This window comes from Manis javanica, chromosome X (genome assembly GCF_040802235.1).
Source record: "Manis javanica isolate MJ-LG chromosome X, MJ_LKY, whole genome shotgun sequence".
NCBI classification, from domain to species: Eukaryota; Metazoa; Chordata; class Mammalia; order Pholidota; family Manidae; genus Manis; species Manis javanica.
This window is the reverse complement of record NC_133174.1, coordinates 136,707,237-136,732,684: the sequence shown is the minus strand read 5'-3', so window position 1 is coordinate 136,732,684 and position 25,448 is coordinate 136,707,237. Positions and strand designations below refer to the sequence as shown.

At 46.2% G+C, this 25,448-nt stretch overlaps 1 protein-coding gene across 1 annotated transcript in view; it reads left to right on the top strand.

Annotated features, from left to right (window-relative positions):
- The first annotated feature begins 12,779 nt into the window (after nt 1-12,779).
- The window catches only part of LOC108383406 (uncharacterized), a 262,402-nt gene continuing 249,733 nt past the window's right edge, over nt 12,780-25,448 (top strand). The window contains exons 1-2 of the mRNA XM_073227550.1: nt 12,780-13,107; nt 13,252-13,374. Coding sequence (XP_073083651.1) covers nt 12,780-13,107; nt 13,252-13,374 — 451 coding nt within the window. The remainder of the gene's footprint in view (nt 13,108-13,251; nt 13,375-25,448) is intronic.

Below are 25,448 nucleotides of genomic sequence, written 5' to 3'. Positions count from 1 at the left end.
GCCCCTGAGTGTGCTATAGCCATGGTTGGACAGATTCCCCCACGTGACTTGAACAAATGGCCCCAGCCCCCTCTCCTCCCATCTCCCAAAATCTGGCTTCCATGTCAGGCGGGTAGGTGGCTCCTAGGTATCAGGGAGGGTCTGCCCATTCGTGTCTGTGTATTTAAGGCCATAGCCCTTCAAACGAGGTGGTTAATGTCTTACAAGGAGAGAGTAGGAAAGGGCCCTGCCAGGCCCAGGGCTGTATACCTCGGTAACAGTCAGCAAGACAGTTTTACTGTGCTCTCATTGACCACAGCCCAGCGTGGTGGCCAAGCCCCTTTGAAGCACCTAGCCTGTTAATCTCAGAGCCCGTAGGGCCTGGAACATGGAAAATGCTCTGCAGAACCGCGCAGAATTGAGCTAAGTTAGTGAGGGAAGGGCTGTAGAGGAAGGCAATGGAGTTGCTGACTGAAAAGGGCTGGTACCTGAGCTTCTGGACCCTGAACTTCTGTCCTGTTGGCAGGTGGCTTCTGTGGTCTGGCTTCCAAAAGCTGTTGCTCATCCCTCCCCAACTCATGGAGTTGTGCTCAGAAGGGAACTGGAGTGCCCCACCAGTCAGCGAACTGAAAGCTGTGGGGATTATGAAGGCTGCCACATTCGCACATCTTTCTCTTTTCAGAGATGAGCGTACCCGTGGCTGTGATGGGCAGCAAGACACTATTCATTGTTAATTAATTATTAGCTGTCAACTCAGACTTTGTGGAACTAAGCAGATCCAGACAGGTTGTAGAATTCCTCCTTTAAGGACACCCCAAAAACATTGTTTTGAGGAAAGGCAACACCCTTCATTATCAAAATCTGTTCAGAGCTCGCATACTTGCCTCTGCTGGAGGGGCGGGCTTGCTGCGAATTCACACTGTGGTGCCATGTTACCTTATGGCACACGCCTTGCATGATGATGGGATGAGCAATGGGAACTCTTCATTGTCCATACATCTCTGGAACATTTGAAAGGTTATTATGTGTTTTCTAAAGAAAAAAGACCCACGAAAGGATGACTTGGGCCTGGTGTCAACTTCCATTTTGAAAGGGGAACTTCTGGGTATTAGGGACAAGTTTTTCCAGAAGGGTTTGGCCCTCACCTGTGCATATAGTACCTAAATAAACTCTTGTGAGACTGAAGCCTCAGCTGACCTGCTGCTACTGCCAATGTACTCATTTTATTTATTTGACTTTTCCTAAGTCCCTATTTAAGGAGGCATATTTATAGCAATTGCCTGCTTATTAACTGACACCAACACTTGTATTAATGGGCTTTGGTGCCAAGATATGTAGTGTTACAGTGGAACTGAGTGTTGGGCCAATGCGTCTATGATATAGAGCCCCACAATGCCTCTGGCTTAGCGGCGTGCAGATAAAAGGAGTAGGCGATCCAGGTGCTTGCTCTGCAGCTCCAAGGGGAGATTGCTAGGAACTTCACTCAGCCCTGCTTTGGTATAGAACAAAGGTGAGAGATCTGCTGGTGGGAGACGGGAGGGAACACTGAAGGGCCACAAATGTGGGGATTTCATGGGGATTCCTTTTCTGTTAGCTTCTCTTTGTTATTTCCTAGGAAGGCTGGGAGAATCATGCCCATTTCTTGGCAATTATGTCTTTAGGCAAATGATATCCTTAGCTGGTGGCCAGAGGAAGTCTATATGATAGAAGTCTTCATGCTTCTAAGGTAGATGAACCAAAATTATTGGGCCTTTTCTCTGGAAAATAGAAAATTCTAGAGCATTGCCCCTCAAAATGTGGGGATCACAGAATCAGCATACCCTGGGAGCTTGTCAGAAATGCAGAATCTCAGGCCCCATCCCAGACCCACTGAATGAGAATTTGCATTTTAACCACATCCTATAGACTAGTACTGCTCTGGAGAAGTCTTGGTTTAGTGATTAGGGGCATGGGGCTTTAGCCTTGGACAAGCTTGAGTTCAAATTTGGGATATACCACTTATTTATTTAATGACGTGAATTTGACCTAAGCCTCACCTATGAAATTGAAATGGAGGTGACAAATAATAGTACCTGTCCAGTGAGACTTTGGTGATGTTGCATGACTAATTACATATAAAGCACTGGGTATGGGTCTGGTATGATGTAAGCCCCCAAAGAGGGGAGTGACATGGCCAGAGCTATGTTTTAAGAAGGATAGACTGGGCTGAAACAGGATTGGTCCTGCTGTCAAAGGATGTTTCATTTTTAGGAATGGACTCTGCCCTAAGGAGTCTCTGGTCTTTCTAGTTCAGTAGAACTTCTCTTTTTAGCCAAGAGTGGATGAAAGGCAGTTCAAAGGCACTGGGCACAGCAGTGCAAGAAAATACCTCTTGGCTCCTCCACTGATTAGGCATGGGCTAAAGAGGAAGAGAAGCTCAGTAGACCACAAACTGCAGCCTCAGCAGTGGAGAAAGGGAAATTCTGAAGAGCAAATTATAGCTTGGATTGTTTCTCTTGGGCTAGGCGAGGGAGACCTGGAGCCTCCTGTCTAGTTGGAAGACAGGGCCCTGACTTCAGACCTGGCTGATTTGAGATCATTCCTGACCTTGGAGGGAGTAGATACCACCTTGAGTGGCCTAGACCCTTCTAAGTCTTGGTGGTACTGCCCTGGGGGTGCAGCTAGCCCATGATTTGGGCTACGAACAGAGAAAGCCCTGCCTGTCAAGGCAAGTCCTCTGGGAATACTGGTGGTATCTGCTCACAGAGCTCTCCCTGGCCTGCTGTTGATGCTGTTGAGCAGATCCTACTGACTTGATTGTTCCGCCTTTTGTGTCTTCACACTGTTAGGGTCTAGGACTCCGGGGTTTCCCAGAGAACAAGACACACGGACACGGAGATGAAAATCCAAGCAAAGTCTTTATTCAGCCAGCAAGCTGGGGTCAACAGCACCTCCCCTGACACGCAGGCGGAGTCCGAGCTGCCGACCCCGAAGCAACTTTGGGTACTGATTATATAGGATCTTCACAGCAGTTACACCAAAGCCCGCGCAGTTCTACAACTAATAGGTTTAAAACACACTCCATATTGTAACCAATGGGAAACATTGTAACCTTTTTAGGGAACGCGCCAGTTGCCTGCCCGCTTCAATTGTTATCTCTTGCTTACCCAAGCATGTCTATGTGACTTATCACGGGTGACATCCCCAGGCGTTCCCAGGCTGTTGCCCACTTCTAGTTATCTAACTGAGGGTAGGCGCATTTCTCAGAAGCCTCGGGTAATTTACACAAGAAAAGACTGGGTGGCTCTCGCTCTAGGCAGTCAGGTTAAGTGTCATTAGTTCTTTTTTCTGACTTGATGCTCTCTGCACTCCGTTACACACACCTGCTTTCCCTGCTTCTCCTCATTCATGCCCTGGGCCAGGCACTGCAGACATGACAACCATAAAATGGGCCCATGTCCTTCTTCGGTTTTCCCTTGCTTTTCTTACCCTTTCTCTCCTCCCTGCTACCCTTCCACTTCATGTCAAATATTTGCTTGGTTTATAGCTCATAAAATGTCATTTCATTAAATCATGTTTTCATTTAAATAAGATGGCTGTCGGGCTGAAGCTATTTTATTGTGTTAGGCGTCAGAAAAATACAAAGGAAAATCCATTTTGAGAATGGAATAACACATTTTAGTTCAGTCCTCTCAGTTTTTCTTTTAATGGCATTGTAGATCTCCAAGTCTAATACTGTTCCTGACAATTCAAACCCCATTGCTTTTAAGGGATTCTCTGGGCCCCTTTGTCCATGAGCTGGTGTCAGCTGAACCCTCCACTCCCCTTCAGGCTGTCTGATCGTGCTATTTTCTATCTGCTCCATCCAGCCGTCAGGTGTTCACAATTGAATAGTTGACAAATTGATTCAGTGTCCATTATGGAATGCTTTCCATAAGTTCTGAGAAGCCTGAAATCATGAATATGTGGTTTCTGGTCCCTGAGAAACTCATGACCTATCTGTAGGGATGACAGACACGGGCAGCCCCTTAGTATCTCCTATTCTGTGGTAGAGGTGTGAAGCATTACTGTGAGAACACAGCAGAGTTGTTCATTCTGTTCTGGCAGGAGTGGGACTGCTAAATACCGCCCCGCAGGTCACGTGCTGCACAAGGCTGCCCCATTTTAGTAGAAGCCATCCATTCTGTAGGTATGAAAAAATGTGTATATTTATGAGGACAGTTTTCTAGCAAATAGAAGAACATGTCTCGAGGAAGGGGCATATTTTTCTGATTTTCACGAAGACACTGTATGGGTTGGCAGGTGGCCCTGGGCAGGCATGCAGTTGGAGGGCTGTGGAGAGGGATGGTGTTGTACTGGGCTGTGCAGGCTCACAGGAGTTGGCTGGCCAGGTGAAGGGCATTCTAGGCAGAGGGAGCAGGAGCTGTGACATGCAGGATATTGCCATGGTGGACCTGGGAAATGAAGAGTGGCTGGGTGTGGCTTTTGCAGAGCACACGTGGTGGAGCATGGTGGGCCATGGTATGGAAATGTAGTTTGCAGTTCGATCATGAAGGGTCTTGGATGTTATGCTGAGAGTCTGGACTTCATTCCAACGTTACTGTGAAGCCATCAAAGGTTTTGCATTCATCTCTTTTTAATAAGTAATGTTTTGTAACTTATACCTAACTGGTTCCCCAAAAATGGTTTAAGGTGAAAGACAAATTAAAGTGGAACACCCTTCTTATACACAAAGGAAGTAAAAAGCTATTGAAGGCAGGGTCTTAAAGGCCTCCAGAGGCCAGACAGATAATGAGTGGAGGCAGTGAGGGAAACGGGCTTCAGACCCCAGAGGATAGCCCGAAGCATGCATGCTCCATGCAAGAGTGCAGCCATACTCAGCTCCAGCTGATTGTTGCCAAGAGGGACTGAGGCCAAGTGTGGCCAGGTCTCCCAAGTTTTCATGAGAAGCTGGAAACTTGCATATTCATGAATGAATCTCCTAAATTCTAAGTTGGCAAATAATTCATATTTTTTGAAATACTACACACCATACAAGGCTGGTCTGCAGATCAGAGTTAGTCAGTGGGCCACTGGTTTATAATCTCTGATAATGAGGGAAGGAGTAGAAAAGTTTTCTAAGAACCTGAGATGAGATGGCAATGAAAAGTAAGCTGCTTTTTGAGCTTCACTGCAGGTAAGATGAATGTGGACACCAATCCTATGCCTAGTGACAGGAAAAGAAATGGAGCTTAAGGTAGCAGGCAATATGTGGTCTCTGTGGATGTGGAAAAATGAACTGAAATGAGCTAAAATGGCTGATGAGTAGGACTCACGCTAGCCCTTTCATGGCAAGTTCTGCCTATAAGAGTTTCTCTAATGACCTGGGGGATGGTTGTGGCAGGACTGTCAGCCAGCCAGAGCTTGACTAAGGTTGCTTGAGAGGGGAAGCTACAGGTGAAGAGCATAGAGTGACTGTCACACAGCCTTTAGGGCCTTAGCCTTCATGTGTGCCTGTAACAGGATTGAGTGCTACATCCTCGGGCTTCCATAGCTCCCAGATTCTGAGCAGGCTTTCGATTTGTCTAGTATAGGGCTGGTCCCACCTTCAGCCCCAGCTCAAGCAGCAGTTGTTGGTCGAACATGCTGAGTACAACCTGACTGTTCCCAGCTGTAGCTGACTGGACTAGGGTGGGCATTTTTAAAGGAAGCCAATCTATAAACAGATACACAAGCCTCAATAGGATTGCCTGTCACCTGCCCCTTTCCTGAGCCTCTCTCCTTTCACATGATTCCCCTCAAAGCTGCCATACCCTGACCTTGCCCTTTGGCCTTTGTTGGTGTAGATGTTATCTCAAGCTGGATGAAATCCTTTCTGTTGGATTTTTAAACTTGACCTCAAAAGAGTCAGGCCTAAAGCTACACATTGTAAAATTTTAACACACACACGCATACACACACACACACACACACACAGTGGGAGTGAGCGTGGACATTCCTAAGTGAATGTGTGTATGCTCATGGTATTTGAATTCCTTGTTCTTGTTGTTTCTGAGGATTCTTGCTCTTTCCAGCCTTTGGATTTTTTATCTGCGGGGTCTTGCGGGAGCTTAGGCTAGATAGAGTTTGATTTCTGTCACTTGTAACCAAAAGATTCCTAAGTAATGGAAGTGGCCAAGGATTTAGTCTATGGCTTCTGAAAATACCAAAAGAATGAAGCATGTAACCAAATAGCTGGAACTCCAAGGATAGCTACCAAGAATAGTCGCTGAATTAGAGTACCAGGAAGTACAGGGAAGCGTTCTCTTGCCCCTTAAGTGAGGGTGTTAAGCGGGTAGGCAGTATGCATCAAAGGGACTCAGACCCTGGGAAATCCTAGGCTTCCTGCAAGTCAAAACGATTAACTGTATTTCCTACAGTGCCTTTCTCTGGTTTCCTCAGAAAGAGCAAGGCCTCCTGATGCTTGAGCACCAGCTCTGCCACTTCCTGGTCATGCAGCCCTAGGTAAGCCACTTCCTCTCTGAGCTCTGGTTTCCTCATCTGTTGAGTGAATGGTGACAACATCCCCCTTCCAGGGGCATTCTGCAGCTTCGGGGAGGCCACACACATGGAACATATAGCTTTGTGCCCTCCACTCTCTGGAAACTCAGTGGATATTGATTTTCTTCCACCCATTATTTCTCTGATTGAATGCCATCAAGGAGCTTGTGCTCTTCTTAAAGGAGAGCATGTTGGGGCTATTTACCCATAGAGGCTAACTTCCACATTTAATCAACTATCCGCCATCTTCTTTCAGCTGTCCTGTTTGTAATCATTGCCTCCTTTCCCATTATTTTCCCTGCCCTACATCACAAAGAATTTCTGATTATGTGTGGATTCCTTTTAGACCTGAAGAAAAGCATGACATGGGAGCTATTTTCCATGTTGCAGGCTTGCCTCTCCTTGCCAGGGCGAACTTGGAACGGTGACCTCAGTGATGAAGATGTTGGGGATTAAAATCCTGATGCGTGGTCGGGGGCACCAAGATGGAGGCCTCAGCTGTTCTCAAGACGGGGCTGCCTTGGTAAGTGTCTGTACGATGCTTCTCCTTCCCCGAGACGAAGGATAAAAAAACAAATAAAACCATCAGGCATTTTTGTTTAACTGTGTCATTGTAGTTCTATAGTGGTTTTATTATCTGAATATATTTGGATAAGAGGATTCTGAGAAGGCTGTGAAATAGACTCGAAAGCTGCCAGGGTAGGAGTGCGCTCTGAGCTGGCTACTTGCTGTGTCTCATGGGAATGATCTGCCTTTTGTAGTCCTGCTCTCTGAAGGGGCAGGTGGAGGAAGAGAGAGGCTCTGGAGAATGTCTTGCAGGGGACTAACCGAGCTCTGTTTTGCTCTCAACAAGGTGTTCCCAACTCCTTTTCTTGCTTTTAAAACTACCTGTAAGCCAAGCAGGCTTCACAAAATGAGGGAAAAGGAAATGAAGTCCGTTTATCTCCCAAGGCAGACATTTATTATATGAAAGCCAAGTGACAACTTCGAACCGTGGCCTGGCACTCTCTGCAAAGGACAAAGCTCCTGACGCTCCTCTCTGGGGGAACTTGCGCTGGCCACCTAGAAGAGACTGGTCCCGGCCAAAGGTCATGTCCAGGAAGACCAGCTCCAAGTTGCAGTTGCTGAAGGGGCTATTGATTAAAGAATCATGATAAGTGAGGACATGGCTGTGAGCAAGATCGATGCTGTGGACCTCAGAAGCCAGGGTCCTGTGAGTCTCTGAGGCGCACGGTCGAGCCTTGGGAGTAGTAACTGGTGCCCAGAACGAGGCCTGGAGGCTCTGCAGGTTCTCCTGGGTGTCCCTTTCTAGAGGGTCTGTAGCTAGCCCGCGGGTGTGTGAGCGACAGCGCCAAGTAGGGGAAGGAGAAGTCCGAAGCAGAGGGAGTGGAAACAGCCTCTGCTCCTCAGCATACGATCATGGTTGCAAGTCCAGATTCTGCAGCTAGATGAGCGGGGTGCAAATCCCAGCTCGGAGGCTTGCCAACTGTGACCTTGAGCAAGTTACTTAACCTCTCTGTGCCTTAGTTTCCTCTTTGGTAACCAAAACAAGGATTGTGATGCAGATTAAATGAGGTAACATTTGTAAAGAGTCTAGGACAGTGTAGGACACATTCGATTCAATTGTTTGTCAATTACATTCCTTATTCTCTTGCTTGGTCTTTTTCATACCAAGTCTGTCCTCACCCGTTGCAGTTACAGACACTGAGGTTCAGAGGTGAAAGGAGTTGTCTGAGACCCTTCACCAAAGTCAGCCTGAGCTCTGAAACCCAGGCCCCCACCTTCCCATTCCATGCCCCTCCAGCTCTGATCTGCCCCCTGCCATCCTCTGGGCTGTTTTCACATTGTCGTTATCCACGTAAGGAAGAACTGGGAGACTGCTGAGACTGGAATGGAGCCTGGCTATGAAGCCTTGGCGGTAGTGAGCAGGCAGAGAGCCCACAGGTGGAAGCGCGGTGCCCGGGGCAGGTGGGCCAGGGGAGGGCGGGGCCGGGCATCTGGTGTGGGAGTGTCTTGCCTGAGGGTTTCAGCTCCAGACAAGTTCACTACAGATTCAGGGAGACCAAATAACGACAAATGAACCCTGGGGATGAAAAGGGGTGCATCCCAAGCTTCATCCTCATGGGGGTAGGAGTGCTAGAATCCCATCTGCCTCCGTCTCTGCTCTCCTCTCCTCTCCCCTGCTCTCTTGCTCTTTTCTCTAGGATCTCTTCTCTCCCGCTTCCCTCTGCACTTAGCACCGGGCGGAGCTCTTCTGAGAGCAATACCAGCTGTACTGGCTTATTGCCAACGGGCATGCAAGCATGCCCTCGGGTAGTGGGCTAAGTATTACCTCATTGCACCTACACAATGGGTATCAGGTAAGGATCCTGGCCATGGAAACTTCCATTTTCCCTTCAGGGGTCTCTTTGGGATGTGGTTTGCAAACCTGACAAGGACACAAGGTTAGTCTTTGCATCTTAAGGGCTGAATGGGAGCTCCAAGACTGCCAGGATCCACTTCCCCAAGTACCCAGGGAGATGCCCAGGCCTGAGATGGAGCTTGCTCCAGGGACCCACAGCCTGCCTCCAGGCTCCACAAGCAGCTTTCTCCTAGCAAGTCAGCTTCCCAAGGACCCAGTGACACGAGGATCTAGGCTCCATGGCAGTTTCATTTCTTATTGCAATCCTGTAAAGTGGCTTTTCATTTCCTTCCCTGGGGCTTTGAGAGCCTTTGGGGTGTCGGTCAGCACCCCCACATGCAATCGACCCTGATGATGTCAGCGGATGAGCTTAGGGATAGGGGCCAGGCCTGGTATATTCCCCAGGTGAGTGTGGCCTTGTTCGGTCTATGGTGTCATCTGGCAGGCCTATTGCAGTGACCATCTCCACATTCCTTTCAGCCACACCTTTTCTTTTCTAACGTCACCACTGTGCCTTTCCTCTTCTGTTTGAGGACAGGCACTAACCCCCTACCCCCCTAAGACTGCTGAATACTAACAACAGTTCTGTGTATTTTTGGAATGTTCCATCTCTTCCCTGGTCTGGGCAGAGGCCATCTAGAAGGAACTGAAGCTCCAGAGCCCAGGTGGCTAGATGATGACTGGAAAAGGCTGTCTGGAAGTTGCTAGAAAGCAGATCGGAGTTGAGGTTGGGCCTCCCTCTCTGCTCTGCTGCTTTGCGCTGGTGCTTCCCAAGACGTGAAACTGGGATTATAAGCAGCCAGCAACAGGGCAAAAAAAAAGGTCCCAGGACAGCCAAAATACTGCATAGCAACAGCTGCCTCCACTTCCTGAGTCACTGGGCTCGCCCCTTCTCTGCAGGGATTTGCATTGGGTAGGCACTCAAGGGTGTTCTTGGAAAACGAAGCACTTAAGAAATGGGCTTGAACTCATCCTATGTTAAAGCTAGAAGAGCCCATGGAGGTTGGCTTGCTCAAACTGCCCGTTATGCAAAAGAGGAAGCCCAGAGAGGGGAGGGACTTGCCAAGCTCACGGTGCAAGTTGGTGGCAGAACTGGGGCTGTTGACCCTCCTTATCCAAGAAGTAGCCTAGCCTCCCCTTGGGAATCAGTGGGTTAGGCATGTTTTTACTTGATGTTTTGGCTTCCCCCTGGGATGTGCACCTTCTATCAGGTGGTCTACCAGAGGAGACAGGAACAAAACGCAGTTTGCTGAGGCTTGAACATGTGCTGAACACTCTTGTGTTTGTTTCATTTATGTGCAGAAACAACAAGCTTTTCCAAAGAATAAGGCCCAGGGATGCTGGGAAGCATATGGAGTGCAGCTGGGACCTCCCTTCAGGTCACTCTTCCGGGATTCAGTGCTTGTTGGCCAAACCCTGGACCTGCAGGCATGTGGGCCTGGGAGCAAGGGCCTGGCAGCAGCTTTGCTGGGGGAAATCTGGGGGAAGGGCAGGCTAGGGAGGCAGCTCAGTGAGGGGCCACTGGGATGAGCGGTAGGCAAGCAGCGTCTCTGGGATTGGTGGTCAGCACATTCATAAGAATCAGCATGTGGAGAGATCATGCTTCCAAGACAAGAAAGAGGAACCCAGGTGGAGGCAAAGACGGTGTTCAGGAGGAGGGAAACACTGTGCTCTTTGACTGGTCGGAGGACTCTTAGGGCATTGAGTCCAAATCTGGGGTCCACACTCAGCCCAGTAATGGTGTGTTCTGTGGGTTTACATCCTCAATCTGCTACGTACTGTATGATCTTGGGGAAATTACTTAACCTCCGTGAGCCTCAGTTTCCTCTTCTGTAGAATGGGGTGATGTGAGGAGTGAGCAAAGCAATCCATGGACTGTACCTAGCACGGAGGGCGGAGAGGCAGCGTTTATCTATAGTGGATGCTGCTCCCTCTCTCCCTCCTCCCACGATACCTGGGTCACCAGAGCAAATGTCTCTGTGCCTCTTCATTTCCCCACCTAGACTCTCAGCTCCGGGAGGGCAGGGGGCAGGCACTCGGGAAGAAAGGAAGGGAGGGAGGGAGGAAGACAGAGCGTTCTTTGGATGATAAAGGGACTGGACATGTCACGGGAAGAATGAAGGAAATGGGGATGAATAACTGAGAGGGGAGAAGACTCAGAGGGGCCCCAGGGAGGAAATCTCCAGATGGCTGAGAGATCTTCTAAAAGAGAGATGTGTTACCAAAAAAAGGCAGGGAGAGGACTAATGGCTGAAATCAATGAAGGACTTAGCGGTCCAAAGAGGGGATGGGCTGCGCTAGTGAGAGCTGATCTGGAGGAAGCCAAGCAGGGCCTGGACTAGCCCTCAGTGACGTTGCTGCAGAAGGGATTCAAACATCAGAGGCCTTTACGTCATTGCTCACTGCGTGGCTGGTGCCAGTGATGTGTGAAGGAACTTCTGATCTTTCCTGGCACAGTGCAAAGTGTGCAAGGCTTAGGAAATACGTAGCTGCACTGAGCAAGCCTTTCCCAAGTCAGAATTGGGGGAAAAAAATAACTCCATTAGAAGCGCTAAATGAGGATCATAATGAGATATCCAAAGTCTTGCCAAGTGAATTTAATCGCTTTCTGATCCCAACAGCCACACAATTCAACTCTTTCTTAGCATAATTAAGCAAGTGACAATGAGGATACTATTCTAAGACATGGTAATGAGATGCTGAGGGGCCTGAATTTAGCTGGAGGGGAATTCCTATTAAATATTTATTAGATATGCAAGTTCTTTAATAGCTAGAAAAAATAGAAAAGGAAATTCAGTTAAGTGAGGTCCATTTCCTTTGAAATTAAACTGTTAAAAACAGAAGCTACCAGGTCAGTACTTGTAGGCATCTACCAGTAGATCTTCCTGGCCTGAGGGCTTCGCTTTACTTTGTGGCCATAAAACTCCTTGGGTGAGCAGCAGCCTCAGAAAACGAGACTAAATTAGGGTGTCTTGCCAATGGGTTTCAGCCCCAGGCAAGTTCACTACGGATTCAGTGTGACCGAAGAAATGACAGTAGAACGTTCTTGGGGTGAAAGGGTTATACCCAACTTTATTTCCACCATGGCAGGTCAGTCAATAAAATCCTGTCCACTCAGAATGAGTCTGTGTGCAGCAAGCCAGTCTCTGCCTCTGGGTCCCTCTGCTGCCGCAGCCATCCTCTGGGCCTCTGTCCTTGGCGCTGCCACCACTCCAGTCTCATCTCTGCTCTCCTGCAGCCTTGCAGCCCTGCCACGGTGTTGCCCATAGTACTGGGCAAGGCTCTTCATATAGAGTCAATAATGACGTATTGCCCACACGTGTGTAGTGAGCTAGCCAACCAGGGCCAGGTGAGAATCCTGGCCATGGGAACCTTCATTTTATCCACATAGGGGAAGATGGAGCTTGCTGGCTGGGTAGTGAAGAAGAAAGAAGGAAGTAATGGGAGCTAGTGGGGTGGGGTAGAAGGAGTGGGGAGTGGGGAGTCCAGACTCATGTTTGAATCTGCACTGCATTCAAGGGTGTGTGTTTGTGTGTGAGAGAGAGGCCTCAGATGAATCATTTTACCTGAGCCCACAGTCTGTAAAATGGGTTTATTCATACCCACCTCACAGGGTTATTCAGAGGTCTAAACGTGATAATGGCTTGTGTAAGTGCCTTAGATACCAGACAGCACTGTTCACACAAAAGGTGCTTGGGGCACTGACTCTTTACATCCCTGCAGGAGAGTTCCCTGTGGTGCTGGCACGCTCCTAGCCGTGTTCAGGCCCGTTCTCTGGTTTGTAGCTCCACGGAGAAAGCAGATCGCGTTGGCTGGAAGACTGAAATTTGGCGGCACATTGACTTTTTTCTACCTAGTACGCACACCAACACTTCTCCAACTGATGTTAATCAGTAAGCAAATGAGTTCAGGCTGCAGGCCTGGCCAGCAGGGAGGGGAGTGCAACCTCTGCGGGGTGTCCTGTGGGGCGGGTCTGGGCGGTTATGAGCCGCATGCGTGCCACGGAGGCAGGGCTGGGGGGCCTGTGCGGGCATGCGCAGATGTGTTTCCCGGAGCTGGGGCGGAGCAGACTCCTGGCAGTTCTATTTCTGCTCCCCAGGCTCAGAGACTGTCCCACTTTCTAGACTTTTCCTTTACGTACTTTACCGCAACGCACAGTGATAATTATTTTTGCTTCTTGTGTGCCTTCTTGTGCTGGGCACCGTTTAACCCTGGCAACAACCTGTTGGGTAAGTAGTATTACCATTTTATTGTCATATTGCGGAGAGGGAAACGTGAGCCCAGAGATGGGACACGATTTGCCGAAGGTCACAAAGCTGCTAACCCAGATTTCTCAGATTTCCAAGTGCCTGTGGTTTTTTACCTCTTCCCAGCTGCCTTTCCCAGAGAGGTCCAAACTGAAAGATGTGAGAAACGTCCTTCTGCCTGGGGGCACCTGGAGGCGGCCAGCTTTCAAGGGCCTTATTCCAGCGTGGGAAAGACTGCTCCTAAGCACTGTGAGTGAGCCATGCACATGTTGCTGAGGACCCATGATGGGGGGGCGGGGTCGTGCTTTCTGGGGAGCCCTTTTTGGTCTGGCATCTGGAACTGACGGGCTGCAGCCATGGCTGGCTTATGTTTTGTCTTTGATATTGGTAGCCTGAGGGGTGTTCTGAGCCCGCATCTTTACCTTTTGGTCTACAAGGGGCTTGGATAATCTGTAGGGTAGGGAGTGGAAGTATCAGGATCACAGGCATAATGCTTGCAGGAGAGTGGCCACTGGTGAGCTCTTCCTTTGTCCCATTGTCATCCCTAGTGCCATCAGAGCCACTAGATGATTTGGCCCTTAACGAAAAACAAATGACTCAGAATGTAAATCTTTTATATGTGCCCTTTTGGTGTGAAGGGCTTAGCTGCTGTGGGTCACGAATGTCAACACTGCTTGGAACCTTGGAGATTGTGCTCAGCTCAGCTGGACATATCCTTGACTCTTTCTTATTCCTCTTAGTCCGTTCAGCCCCACTGATTCTTCCTGAGAATTCACTCCCCTTGAATCCCTTCCCATGCATCTTATAGACAGGTAAATACCATCTTCTTACTGCCATCTTGGGTGATTAGAGCATGTTCCCATCAGAGGAAACCTGTTGACTCTCAGGCCCATCCACCCACTGCCCCGGAGTCCTTCCTCAAGAAGGACTCTGAGTAGGGGCGCACTTGTTACAGCAGGACAGCAGCCTACCCTGTGCATGGAAATATCAGGCCAGGTCAGACCTCTGAGGTGTATAGCCAAGTTGGGGAGATAAACATCAACTTGTGAAAAGAGACATTTCAAGGCAAGATTCAAGCAATTGCTCAAAGAGATAATATGAAAGAAGACAGGTCACGAGGCAGGGCATGATTCATTCCCCAAAGAAGTCCACCGATAATCATTCCAGGGGCTCAGAAATAGGAGGAAGAGGCCATGGTGGACTTGGCTGTGGAAAGAAGGCTCAGGCTAGGAGATGGGCTCTGATCCATGTCTTCCAAAATGAGAATAGTTTGGATAGTGAAAAAGGTGGAGATCAGATCATTCCCATTCACTCTAGAGTAGTAAGCATGAGCTGGGTGTCGTCTGTGTCCACTGTAGCTTGACACTGGAGGGAAGGGGCAGCTCCTTGGTGTTGCTCGCAAACACAGCTTGACATGAACAGGAAAATATAAGGTGCGGCCAAGGAGAAGAGAGGTGGTTTGGTTTCCTGTCCCCTATAGGATACAGATTCGTTTACAAGTAGCCAAGGCCCTCCACCATGTGGGGCCAATGTGCCTCTCTGGTTTCATGTCCCCCTGTTCCAGAACCTCTGTTTTATGACTTTTGATGCTGGATATTTTGATGTGTGTAGACTCATATTTTTGGTGCATATCTTTTATTTATTTCAAATGTCTTCCGCTTAATTCTGTTGCCTTGAACTCTCATAGTAATAATACCAATCCTGCTCATTTTTATTTGTGGGTATATCTTTGCCATTTGGTGTTATGCTTTTCTGCATCACTTTCTTTTTGAGGTGTTTTGGAGCTGTAAGCCAGGGCAAAGGTGGTCTCATTCCAGCCTTGAAAATGACTTGGGCGGTGGGGTCGAGCAAAGGCAATCAAAACTGAATGCCCAATGACTAACAGTGAAGCTCAGAGACAGCAGTTAGAACCATCCTCAATCCAAGCAGCATATTTGAATGTCTTTGCCTGCTCCCCTCTCAATGCGTAATGGAACCCATAGCCTCTATTGGACCTGCTGCTCTGGCTCCCTTGGACTTTGCCCAGTTCTGCCAGTGATGTAACTTATGCCACCCTTTGGCTACTTCTTGTGCTATTCGTTTGCCCAAACTGGGCCTAGTTCAGTTTTACCAATAATTCCATCTGCCAGTGACTCATGTACACATCTTGTTGCCTAGATACCCTTCCCATCCAGAATGAAACTGACAAGCCTAAGAACCCTAGAAAGCAGCAGCATTCCTGTTGTCATAACCAATCTCTAAAAATAAAGGGAGAACTGTGTATCTATGATCCATACCAAGGTCAAGTTCTAATAAGAGGAGTCTAAGTCTCAAATCTATAAAACTAAGTGGATTTGAAATGTGGGTAGTTCCAAACCAGTATCCCAGAGGAGAGCGTGCTGTTAGATGCCATTACAGATGCCCACAGGCTCAAGGAAGAGGCTAGCTGCAGGAAGCCAGTCACTGACTAGCGTCACCTGTCTGGTGTATGGGCTGCAGCAGCATTCAGAGACACCTGGCACTGGAGGCCTAATACAGTTTGGATGGGGGAAAGGGCCGTGGAGAGCATTCCAGTTCATTCTAGTGTGTTAAGTATGTACTGAGGGTCCTCTGTGGCAGGGCCTGTGGGTGTGTGGCATCTCCCTGGTCTTGGCTCACAGACACAGCAGACACAAGCAGGGCCTAAGAAATAAGGGGTAGAGGGCCTGCTTAAGAATGTCATGAAAGTTCAGTATGTCTTTCTGAATTCAATACCAAGGATTTGGGTTTTTCAAATAACTGCTTGTTTTTTCGCCTATATAAAGGAATGTAGATCTTTTTTATGTACCTTGCACTTTACAGTTTAGAAAGTATGTTCACATATTATTCAGTTTGATACTCAACCCTGACTGAAAAAATTGTTTTATCATCTCCATGTTCGAAATGAGGAAACATCAGCTCCCATTGGTTAAGATGCTTGCCCGCACACACCTAAGAGGTTGCAAAATTTAAACCCAGGACTTTAAACCCAGGACTTCTGATGCCTAGTTTAAAACCAGCACTTCTGTCATCTCGCAGTGTGAGCTGTAACAAATAGTCATAATTGGGACGTTCTCTGCAAACGATTAAAATGCTAAAGAAACACGGCTGCAAAAACATCTGAGTTTTACAATTGTGCTTTGTGTTTAAAGCCTCAGGACAGATATATAATAAAACCACTCATTAAAATATTTAGATCAACTGACAGCCACAATAATTAAAAACTCATAGCAGCACTAGGCTGTGTTTCAGATTAGTCTTCTGAGTGGAGAGGCTTCTCTGGAAAAGTTTGTCTTCAGTGTTTTCAGAGTAAGGGCTTCTGCTGAGAAGCTTTAGGTCACTGACGAGGGGAATCAGAGTGGCAGAGGGACCTTGAAGGCCTGATCAGTGCAGGGTCACAGGCCCCTGGGGAACAAAGGGCAGGTGCTCCTAGGGGGCAGATGTTTTTAAGGATGGAAGCTTCTTTGCTCACAGGATGTCTCAGTCCTGAGACAACCTCCAGCTTTCCTCCTCCCTCTCTACCACTTAACTTCTGACAGCTAGACCTTGATTTTAAAAATACGGAAAATAAAAAATATTCAAAGTAGGGAGAATAGTTTGATAAATCACAACATACCCATTACCCAGCTTCAATAATTACTGAGGGCAGTTTTGTTCCCCCTCTGGCCCCATTAACTTCATCCCTCCCTGTAAGTCCGGGGAGAGGAAATCCTGGCGCAAAATACCTCCAAAAACCGAAATCAGTCAAAGGGAGAAATAAAGTTTAAGATCTGTTTATTGCTCACAAACTGCAGTCTGGGGTGGTTTCTCTCTTTCCTGCTCCATCAGAAGCCCAAACTGCCCCTCTCCTCACCTCTTGGGTACAGATAAGCCCTCCCAGCCCAGGTAATTACCCATTGATATGGAAATGAACTTCTCTCCACCCCTGAGGAATGATGCAGGTGCACTAAAGCCATACTTCTTTCCACCTCTGAATGCCTATTGATATGCAGATATACTAAAGCCAGGCGAGATATTCTGGAAATGTTACAATTTTACCCACACTCCCTTGTTATTTTGAAGCAAATCCTAGACTTCATATCAGGTAATCTATTAATATTTCAGTATGTATCTCTAAAAGAAATGAAATACTTTTATAACATAACTACAGTACCATTATCAAATATTAATAGAGCAATGATCTCTTAACATAACCAAAAATCTGTTCAGTGTTCAAATTTCCGATAATACACACACACAACACACACACACACGCACACATGCACACACAGAGTAGTTTGTCTGAATCAGGATCCAACTAGAGTCCATATATTACAATTAGTTAATATAGCTTTCTGGACTTTTTAAAATTATAAGGACCCAGTCCATCCTTTTTTACCCACCTCATAATTGATATGCTGAAGAAACCAAGATGTTTTCCTATATAGCCAGTCTCCCAATCTGGGTTTTGCTGACTGAATCACCCTGGTTTAGGTTAAGATGTTCCTCTGTCCTTTGTATTCCTTATGACTTCAGAGTGGTATCCGGGGCTTCATCTGAGTCAGATTTAATTCGTGGGGAGCAAGAATAGTTTGTCATAGGTGATGTTGGCGCCCTCCTTCAGGAGGCGCGTCCTGTCCAGGGCCTCCCTTTCTCGTGGTGACAGCAGTCATTATTGCTCAATGCCCAGATCCTTTGCTGCATTAGTGATCGCACAATGGGGATATTCTGACTCTAATTACTTTTTCATTTTATAGCTACAGTCCTTCTATAAAGAGAAATTCGCCTCATCTGCTATTAGGTTGCCCAGTGGGATAGTCCATATAGAAATGGTAGGATTAATACCTGATTCTTTCCCTTTCATTATAAATTTCCAAAATAGTAAATTGGATCTCTGTCATTGTGGTGAGGTGACCAATTAGAATTTTGTAATGAAATTATGGCTTCAGACATATTTGATGTGTTTGATCCATTGTCCTTGTCATTTTGTTGGCATTCAAATAGTCCCATCTTTGGCCAATGGGAGAGAACTTTGAGTAGGCCCCTGAGGCGTCTTGCGAGGAGTCCTGTAGTCATTGAGAGTGTCCTTGTCCTCCTGTGTGACAGTGTGCTCTGGGCTTATCTTGTACATTTCTTGCCCCGTACCTAGAACAAGCCGTTTCTCCCAGAAGCTCTTATTTCTTGTAGTGGTTAATGAGTTCAAGACCACAATCTGCAATTTAAGGGTACTATGGCTACCAGATCTGTCATTGTTTCTAGAGCTTTTAAGCAGAAAAGACAAGAAGTGTATTTTTTAAGATAAAATAGATCATGGATTCATGCTGATGTTTCCAATACAAATTCAGGACTACAGCGTGTGTCTGGGTAGCATCTTCTATCCCTCATCCGTATCTCGTTACTCTCACGCTAAGAATCCTTGTTTTCAAGGCCACTGGGGATAATAGAATTAAAATATCACACAATTGCTCAGTTTATCTCCTCATACAAGCTGAACTGTCTCAGAATAACAATACTAATGCTACCATCACAATGTGATTACTGTAAATAATTTGCAATGTTCTGTAGTTCTTGTACTTAAGGCAGATCTCACTAGGGATATGCTATCAAATCACTGTATTTAAAAGCCATGTGGAATAGTTTCTCTCTGCCACCAACTACATACACAGTTAGATTCATTTAATTCATTTTGCTTTCATTTTGGGAGAATTGCTATTTTATAGTGTTCTTAGCATTCTTTTGTGATTATGTAACATGGTTACATGGTTCCGAACTCAAATCCATAAGGCAAGATATAGTCTAATAAATATAGCTCCTGTTCCTGTCTCCTCCATGTGTTCCCTCCTTACCTTTGAGGCAACCATTTCAAAATTCTTTATGGCTCATCCTTCTATGCTTTAATGTTTTAAACATGAGAATAGTCTTGTATATCTTTATATCCCTCCTTTCTTCGATAAGTGATAGCATGATAAACACATTTCTCTACACCTTGCTTAATTTTCTTCACTCAGCAATATATCCTCATTTGCTTAACATCTGTGGGCTACTGCACTGTGTGGCTGCACCGTAGTTCACCTGATCCCCCACTGAGGGACCTTCAGGCTGTTGCCCCCATCTTCTGCTTTTGCGAATTGTTCTGCAACAAATAGCTTTGTGTCTATGTATTTTCATATTTTTGGTAGTGTATCTGTGGGATAGAGCCTTAGGATTGGTATTGTTGGGTCAAAAGATAAGTACACATATTTTTGCTGAATATTGCCAAGTTTCTTGCCATAGATTGAGTACCATTGTACATCCCTACCAGCAAGGTTGATGGCATTTCCATTCTGTTTAGTGGCTGTGATTTGGCCTTCTCTGCTTTGTGTGAAGTTGAAAGACCAACAGCAAGTGTGGACAGTGGGAGGCAGTAGAGAGATTAGATATACGGGCTCTGGGGTTGGACAGCCTGCACTCCCATCCTTGGCTTTGCTATTTAGTAGCTGTGTGTTCTTGAACAAAATACTCAGCCTCTCTGTCCTTGACTGAGTTTTCTCATCTGGAAAATGGGGACAATGAGAAAAACTTCCTAAGAGAGATGTTCTGCCGATTATATGCAGTAAGTGAACAAGTAAAGCACTTTGTGCCTGGCACGTTGTGTACGCTGAGTGAGTGCTGGTTACTGCTGGTATTATTGTAATGAATCCGTGTAAGAGCCCAGTAAGGTGAGTATTCTCAGCCCTAGTGTACAGATGAGAGAACACAGGCACTGAGAGAAGAAATCACTTGACCTAGGTCACTAAGTCGGGAGGGTGGAGCTGAGGCTCAGACCTGTCTGCCTTCAAAGCCTGTGCTGTCAGCAGGTCTCGTAGGCCGCAGGCTTCCTGCTGAAGTCCAGGCTGGAATGAGCTGGGGCCCAGCTAGCTTAGGGACAGTCCAGGTCCCAAACCCATTCCAGTGACCGCCTTGGGTACCACACCATTCTTCTAGGCCCGCTCTGCCCTCTACCCCTCACTCTGAGGCCCCGTTAGCCACATTTCTCCTCTCCCTGCAGCCCCACTGGGTTTTTGTGAGTGGAGGCAGATGAAGAGAGAGACCTTTCATCTCTAGAGACTGAGAGATCTCTGAAAGAAAAGGGTTTGTTGTGACTTTACAGATGCAGCCAGAATAAGGACTGAGTCCTGGGACAGGCAGTTTCTGCTTCCCCAGCAGCAAGGCCAGTTCACAGAAACAACTTGTCCACCAGACTCAGGAAACAGGGCATGTTTATGACGGGTCTCAAGGAAGGAAAGTTCTCTAAATTCACGTTGGCTATGGATAAGGAAGGTGGGCTATGCAAAGTGGGCAAGGCCGCGGGTAGGTGGTTGGTCCTTAGAGAAGGCGCGTGGATTGGCTGTTGATGATGGTCAGACGCTGGTCACATTGCTGAAAACCGGTCCTTGTCACCAAAGTCAAGTCACAAAACACAATGACGATGTTCTGAGGAAAGAAAAGGAGTAGTTTATTATTATGCCTTCAAACGAGGGAGTGGCAGGCTCTTGCGTTAAAGAACCCCTGTCCTGCAGCACAGACAGCTGGGGCTTTTAAAGGGGGGATGGTGGGAGAGGGGCTGTGCGCTTCACAGACATGGAGGAGCGACTTGCAGGGATCTAAGCAGACATCCTCGCACCGACTGAATTGCTTTTTGTTTCTCTTTTAATGGCTCCTCCTCAGCACCGTGGGATGGGATGGCTTAGCTTTCTGCGTTATCTCTGACCCTGAGACTCAGTAAACAGGGAGGGAGAACAAAGAGAAACCACCACCTGTTAGTGGTTTTTGAGGCTACTTGAATTCATTTTCAAGTTAATGTTAGTGTTAAATTTTAAACCTAAAAGTTTAATTCAGTTTTCCTTTCTTACATTCATGCACAAGGGGCGTGCATAGGTTCTGGGGACCTTCTAGATTGTTGAAATGACTTCAGGAACGTGGAGTTTCTGGTGAGCTGTGGCCCATGGCTATCGACCAACTGCCTTCCTTTGTTTTTCTCCCCCATTTTCTGACCTTTATGACACTTAGAACATTTCAGAATTTTCCCTTCTCAGCTGAACTTGGTTTTCTGGGGCCCTTTTCCTCTGTCTCCTGGCCTCAGGCCTTAGCACTTGCTGCGAGCAGAGCCTTAGGCCTTGGCCTGCCTGATTTTCCAAGATTTAGCAGAACTCTCCAGATTTGGTCTCCTCTCTCTTGAACTCCTGCCACACTACCGCACTCTCTCCTGATTCTCTATTCTGGATCCTCTTGCCTGGCTTAATCCCAAAGTTGCCCGGAGCTTTGCATGCTCAGTAAATATTTTTGCTTTGAAACCATATGCAAGAGGAAATGGGGGCGGGTGGGTTAAATTCTTCCTGTGTGTAATTGAAAACCAGTGCCCTGAGTGGTGGGACAGCTGTGGCTCCCAGTGAGATATTTCTTCCTTGGTGCTGGTCCCTGGGGCTGGGGTACTGTGCCCCTCGACTTTGCTAGTTTGGCTTATCAAGCAAGCCCTTCCCCAGCTGTGGGTTACCAAGACATGACAGGAATTTAGCACAGGACTCATTTTTTATTATTAAAAATGATTTTTAAGTACCTACACAAACCGTGACTACATCTACAAATCCCTACAATTGTTCATCTCCTACCAGAAGCAGGTCCATATTTGTGGGGTCTGAAGCCTACCAAATTTGTGTGACCCTCTTGAAGAAAAGAAACCTAATCACAAATTCAAAATTAGGGACAAAAGTCAATATTTGTTTAGGAAGGGAAAATAAATCACAAATTTGGAAGGCTGATGAATACCGCAAACATCATAAAATACAGAAAAATGACCCAGTATTTGTAATTATTAGCTGTCTGACCTATTCTTTAATTGCTTCAGCATATGACAATTTTATAATATTTTCTGTGGAGCGAGTCGGAAGAAAATTTTCCTCTGTCATTACTGGTTGGAATTTGGTTCATATTGCTGGTGATTTAGAAGGCGTCTTTTTCTCCCAGCTTCACAACTTCTTGTTGGCACTTCATCTAAATTGTTAATATTATTGCCATATTTAGGAAAACTTTTTCTCTTTCTCTCTCTCTCTAAATCTGTATGTAAGGTTTTAAAGAATTCCCCAGAGACTGGCTTCTGCCTTGGCGCCGTCAAGCCTTGTTTGTCTTTCACTCTCCACACACTTCTGCTTCCAGCTGCTGTAGAGCACGTACACAAGCAATGGGACTTCTGGACCTTTACGTCCTGACCCCAGTGAGTCAGCCTAGGGGATATAAAAGTGTCCTGAAAGTCATTCCTACAGCAGGATGCTTAGGAATAATTTGACTAAGCATGGAAGTAATTGCAAATCCCATAATATATGTACCGAACTACAAATCAGTGTATCTGGAGTCAGCTCCCCCTCGCCCCATCCCCACAAGCTCTCAGGCCATTCCAGTGCCACCTGACACAAGGGGCAGTGTCATTGAGGGGCTTAGTCAGAATAGAAAGGAGCAGTAGGCTTCAACAACTGTGATTAAAACAGCTTACTTTTGTAAATTTAACAATCATGGCTTTGTGAACACACCAATAAGGACCCTGTGCACACCCACCCCCTCCCCACCCTGTTAATCTCTGGGCCCCCAGAACCTCAGATGTGGCCTGTTGAATTGCTGAATGAAGCCCCTGGGGCAAACAATCCAAGGAAGCGCTGGGTGCCTCACTCAGCTCTACCCCTAGTTCAGCCTGTTCTAGAAGGCTCCTTGGGGGAGTGAAAAACTTGTTAGTATTAAAAATAGAGTGTGGGTCCTTACCAAGTAGTCAAATGGCTACCTCTTTGCTGAGAGAGTTTATAGGAACATGTTTTCTTTTTTTTTGTTTTCTTTCTTTTTTTCTTTTGGTGTCATTAATGTACAGTTACATGAGGAACATTATGTTTACTAGACTCCCCCCATCACCAAGTACCCCCCACATACCCCATTCCAGTCACTGTTCATCAGTGTAGTAAGATGCTGTAGAGTCACTACTTGTCTTCTCTGTGTTGCACAGCCCTGCCCATGCCCCCCATTATACATGGTAATCACAATGCCCCCTTTCTCCTCCCGCCCTTATCCCTTCCCTTCCCACCCATCCTCCCAGTCCCTTTCCTTTTGGTAACTGTTAGTCTATTCTTGGGGTCTGTGATTCTGCTGCTGTTGGAGCATATTTTCTTTTGACTCTAAGGGGCATCAGTCAGGACACAGGCTCCTTGAGTCGGCAGCACACAGAACTAACACTGTTAACATCTAAGACCCCAGACACAAGCTCCAGCCTGTCCGCAGAGCAAAGAGCAGAGTTAATAATCTCAACACAAAGGTGAGACTGAGCTTCTCAGCCTCCAATTTCAGAGTTCTAGATAGATGGGGAAAAGGCTGCACCCTACCTACACCTGGTGGACAGGGAGTGAGCATGCAGAAGGGAGGAGAAGCTGGCAAGAAGGGGAGAAGGTTGCTATACAACAGCCCCCTAGTGGGCTGGCCCCTCCACCTTTCCTTCCTGGCTCCAGAGAGGGTGTGATCACCAAGGAGGGGGGGATGCCAAGGCCCGCTGCATAACCTCTGACCGTCATGTCACTAGAAAGAGGGAAATTTTATCTAATGGATTCTCACTTTTGCTGGGTTCCTGGAATTTCTCTTAAAATTCCAAATATTCCTAACACGAAACTAAAATGTATTTTGTGGCTTTTAACTTCAGTGTACTATTCTTGTGTTTGGAGGTACCATCATTTACTCTTCTGTGGTTGACGGTATAGGCTGTTTTCAGATTTTTAGAGAAATTGCCACAATGGACTTCCTCCCACATGGTTATTTGTTTATTTAATAAGCTTCTTAGGCTAGATTCCTAGGAGTCAGCTTATTAGGTCAAAGGCATGAGCACGTTAGGGCTCTTGGTACTTACTGCTAAATTACTTTTCAGTTCTGGCTGTCACCATCAGTATAGGTGATTATTTCCACGGATATCTGCTAGGGTGGACTATTTTCATTGAAGTTTTTTTTTTTGATTTGATAGGTGAAGAATGTTACTTGCTGTTTTATTTTCTAGTTCTTTAATTACTAGTGCAGTTGAACATTTTAAGATTTACATTTTATATTATAAATATATAATATAGTCTTATATTTCTCATTTTGTGAATTGTTCATGAGCTTTATTTTTGTTTTGTGATTATGATTCTTAATGCCTTGTCATAGTAGTTGTAACTGTCAAAGGATGGTAGATAGTCTTTATTGAACATTTATGGTACGGTCAGCCTAGGTCTAAGCACTTCGTGTTTATTAACTCATTTAATCTTCTAAGACAGGAAGGTACTATTATTCCCATTTTACAGATGAGGATAATAGGGACAGAGAAGTTCAATAACTTGCTCCAGGTCACACAGGTAGTAAATGACAGAGCCAGGATTCACACTGAAGCAGTCTGACAGCCAGGCAGCCACCACACTGTGAAGAGGCCATCAGCCTTGTGTTACAGTGGCTACACACGTTTTCCTACTCTGTTTTTTGTGTCTTTAGTTCTGCTTTTGGTATTTTATGTAGAATGTTTTTAAATGCGACTCTGTAGTCCCATTTTTCAGTGTCTTAGTTCTATGTTGTTGCAGTTTTTCTCATGTTTTGAAAATCTTTCCCTACCCCATGATCTGATATTTACCTATGTTTTGATGTACTGTTTAATAACTTTATTTTAAAACATGTATGTTTAATTTCAGCGGAACTTATTTGGATGGAAGAGAGGAGGTTAGAAGATTTTTATTTATTAAACAGTTATTTGACATTCTGCCACTGTTATCAAATACTAGATGATATAGAGTAGAGGTGATAATGATCTCTACCTCATAGGGTCATTCTAAAGATTGCGATAAGAGAAATTATACACACACACAAAGTAGATACCCAACAAGAATAATTTTTTTTCTCCAAATCGGTGTGCCCCACTCAGGAACTGTTTCTGTGGTAATCATATATGTATGTAACTCACTTCTCTACTTGCTTCCTGGTCTACATAGGAAAGAAGGGTCCTTGTCCAGTTTTGGGGTCCTTGTCCAGTTTTGCAGCCCTTAGGATTTTATGATCTCTCCTTGAAACGATTTGTGAACAGTTTGAATAAAGTTGACTTCTATGAAGGAAGTTATATGCTTCATAGACAAGCAGGCACTTTTGCTGTTTTGTCTGAGGAATGATAGTGAAACAATTAATTTATTAATGATGATGGTCACACCTATTAAGAAAAGCAGTGTATTCCAATAGGTTATTCTAATTATTTTGATGGGAAAAAATTGATTTTGTACTTAGCTGTTTCTTCCCTTTCGTGAGTATTATACTGTGGAGTAGCCACAATTGCAATAGGCATGAGACTAATA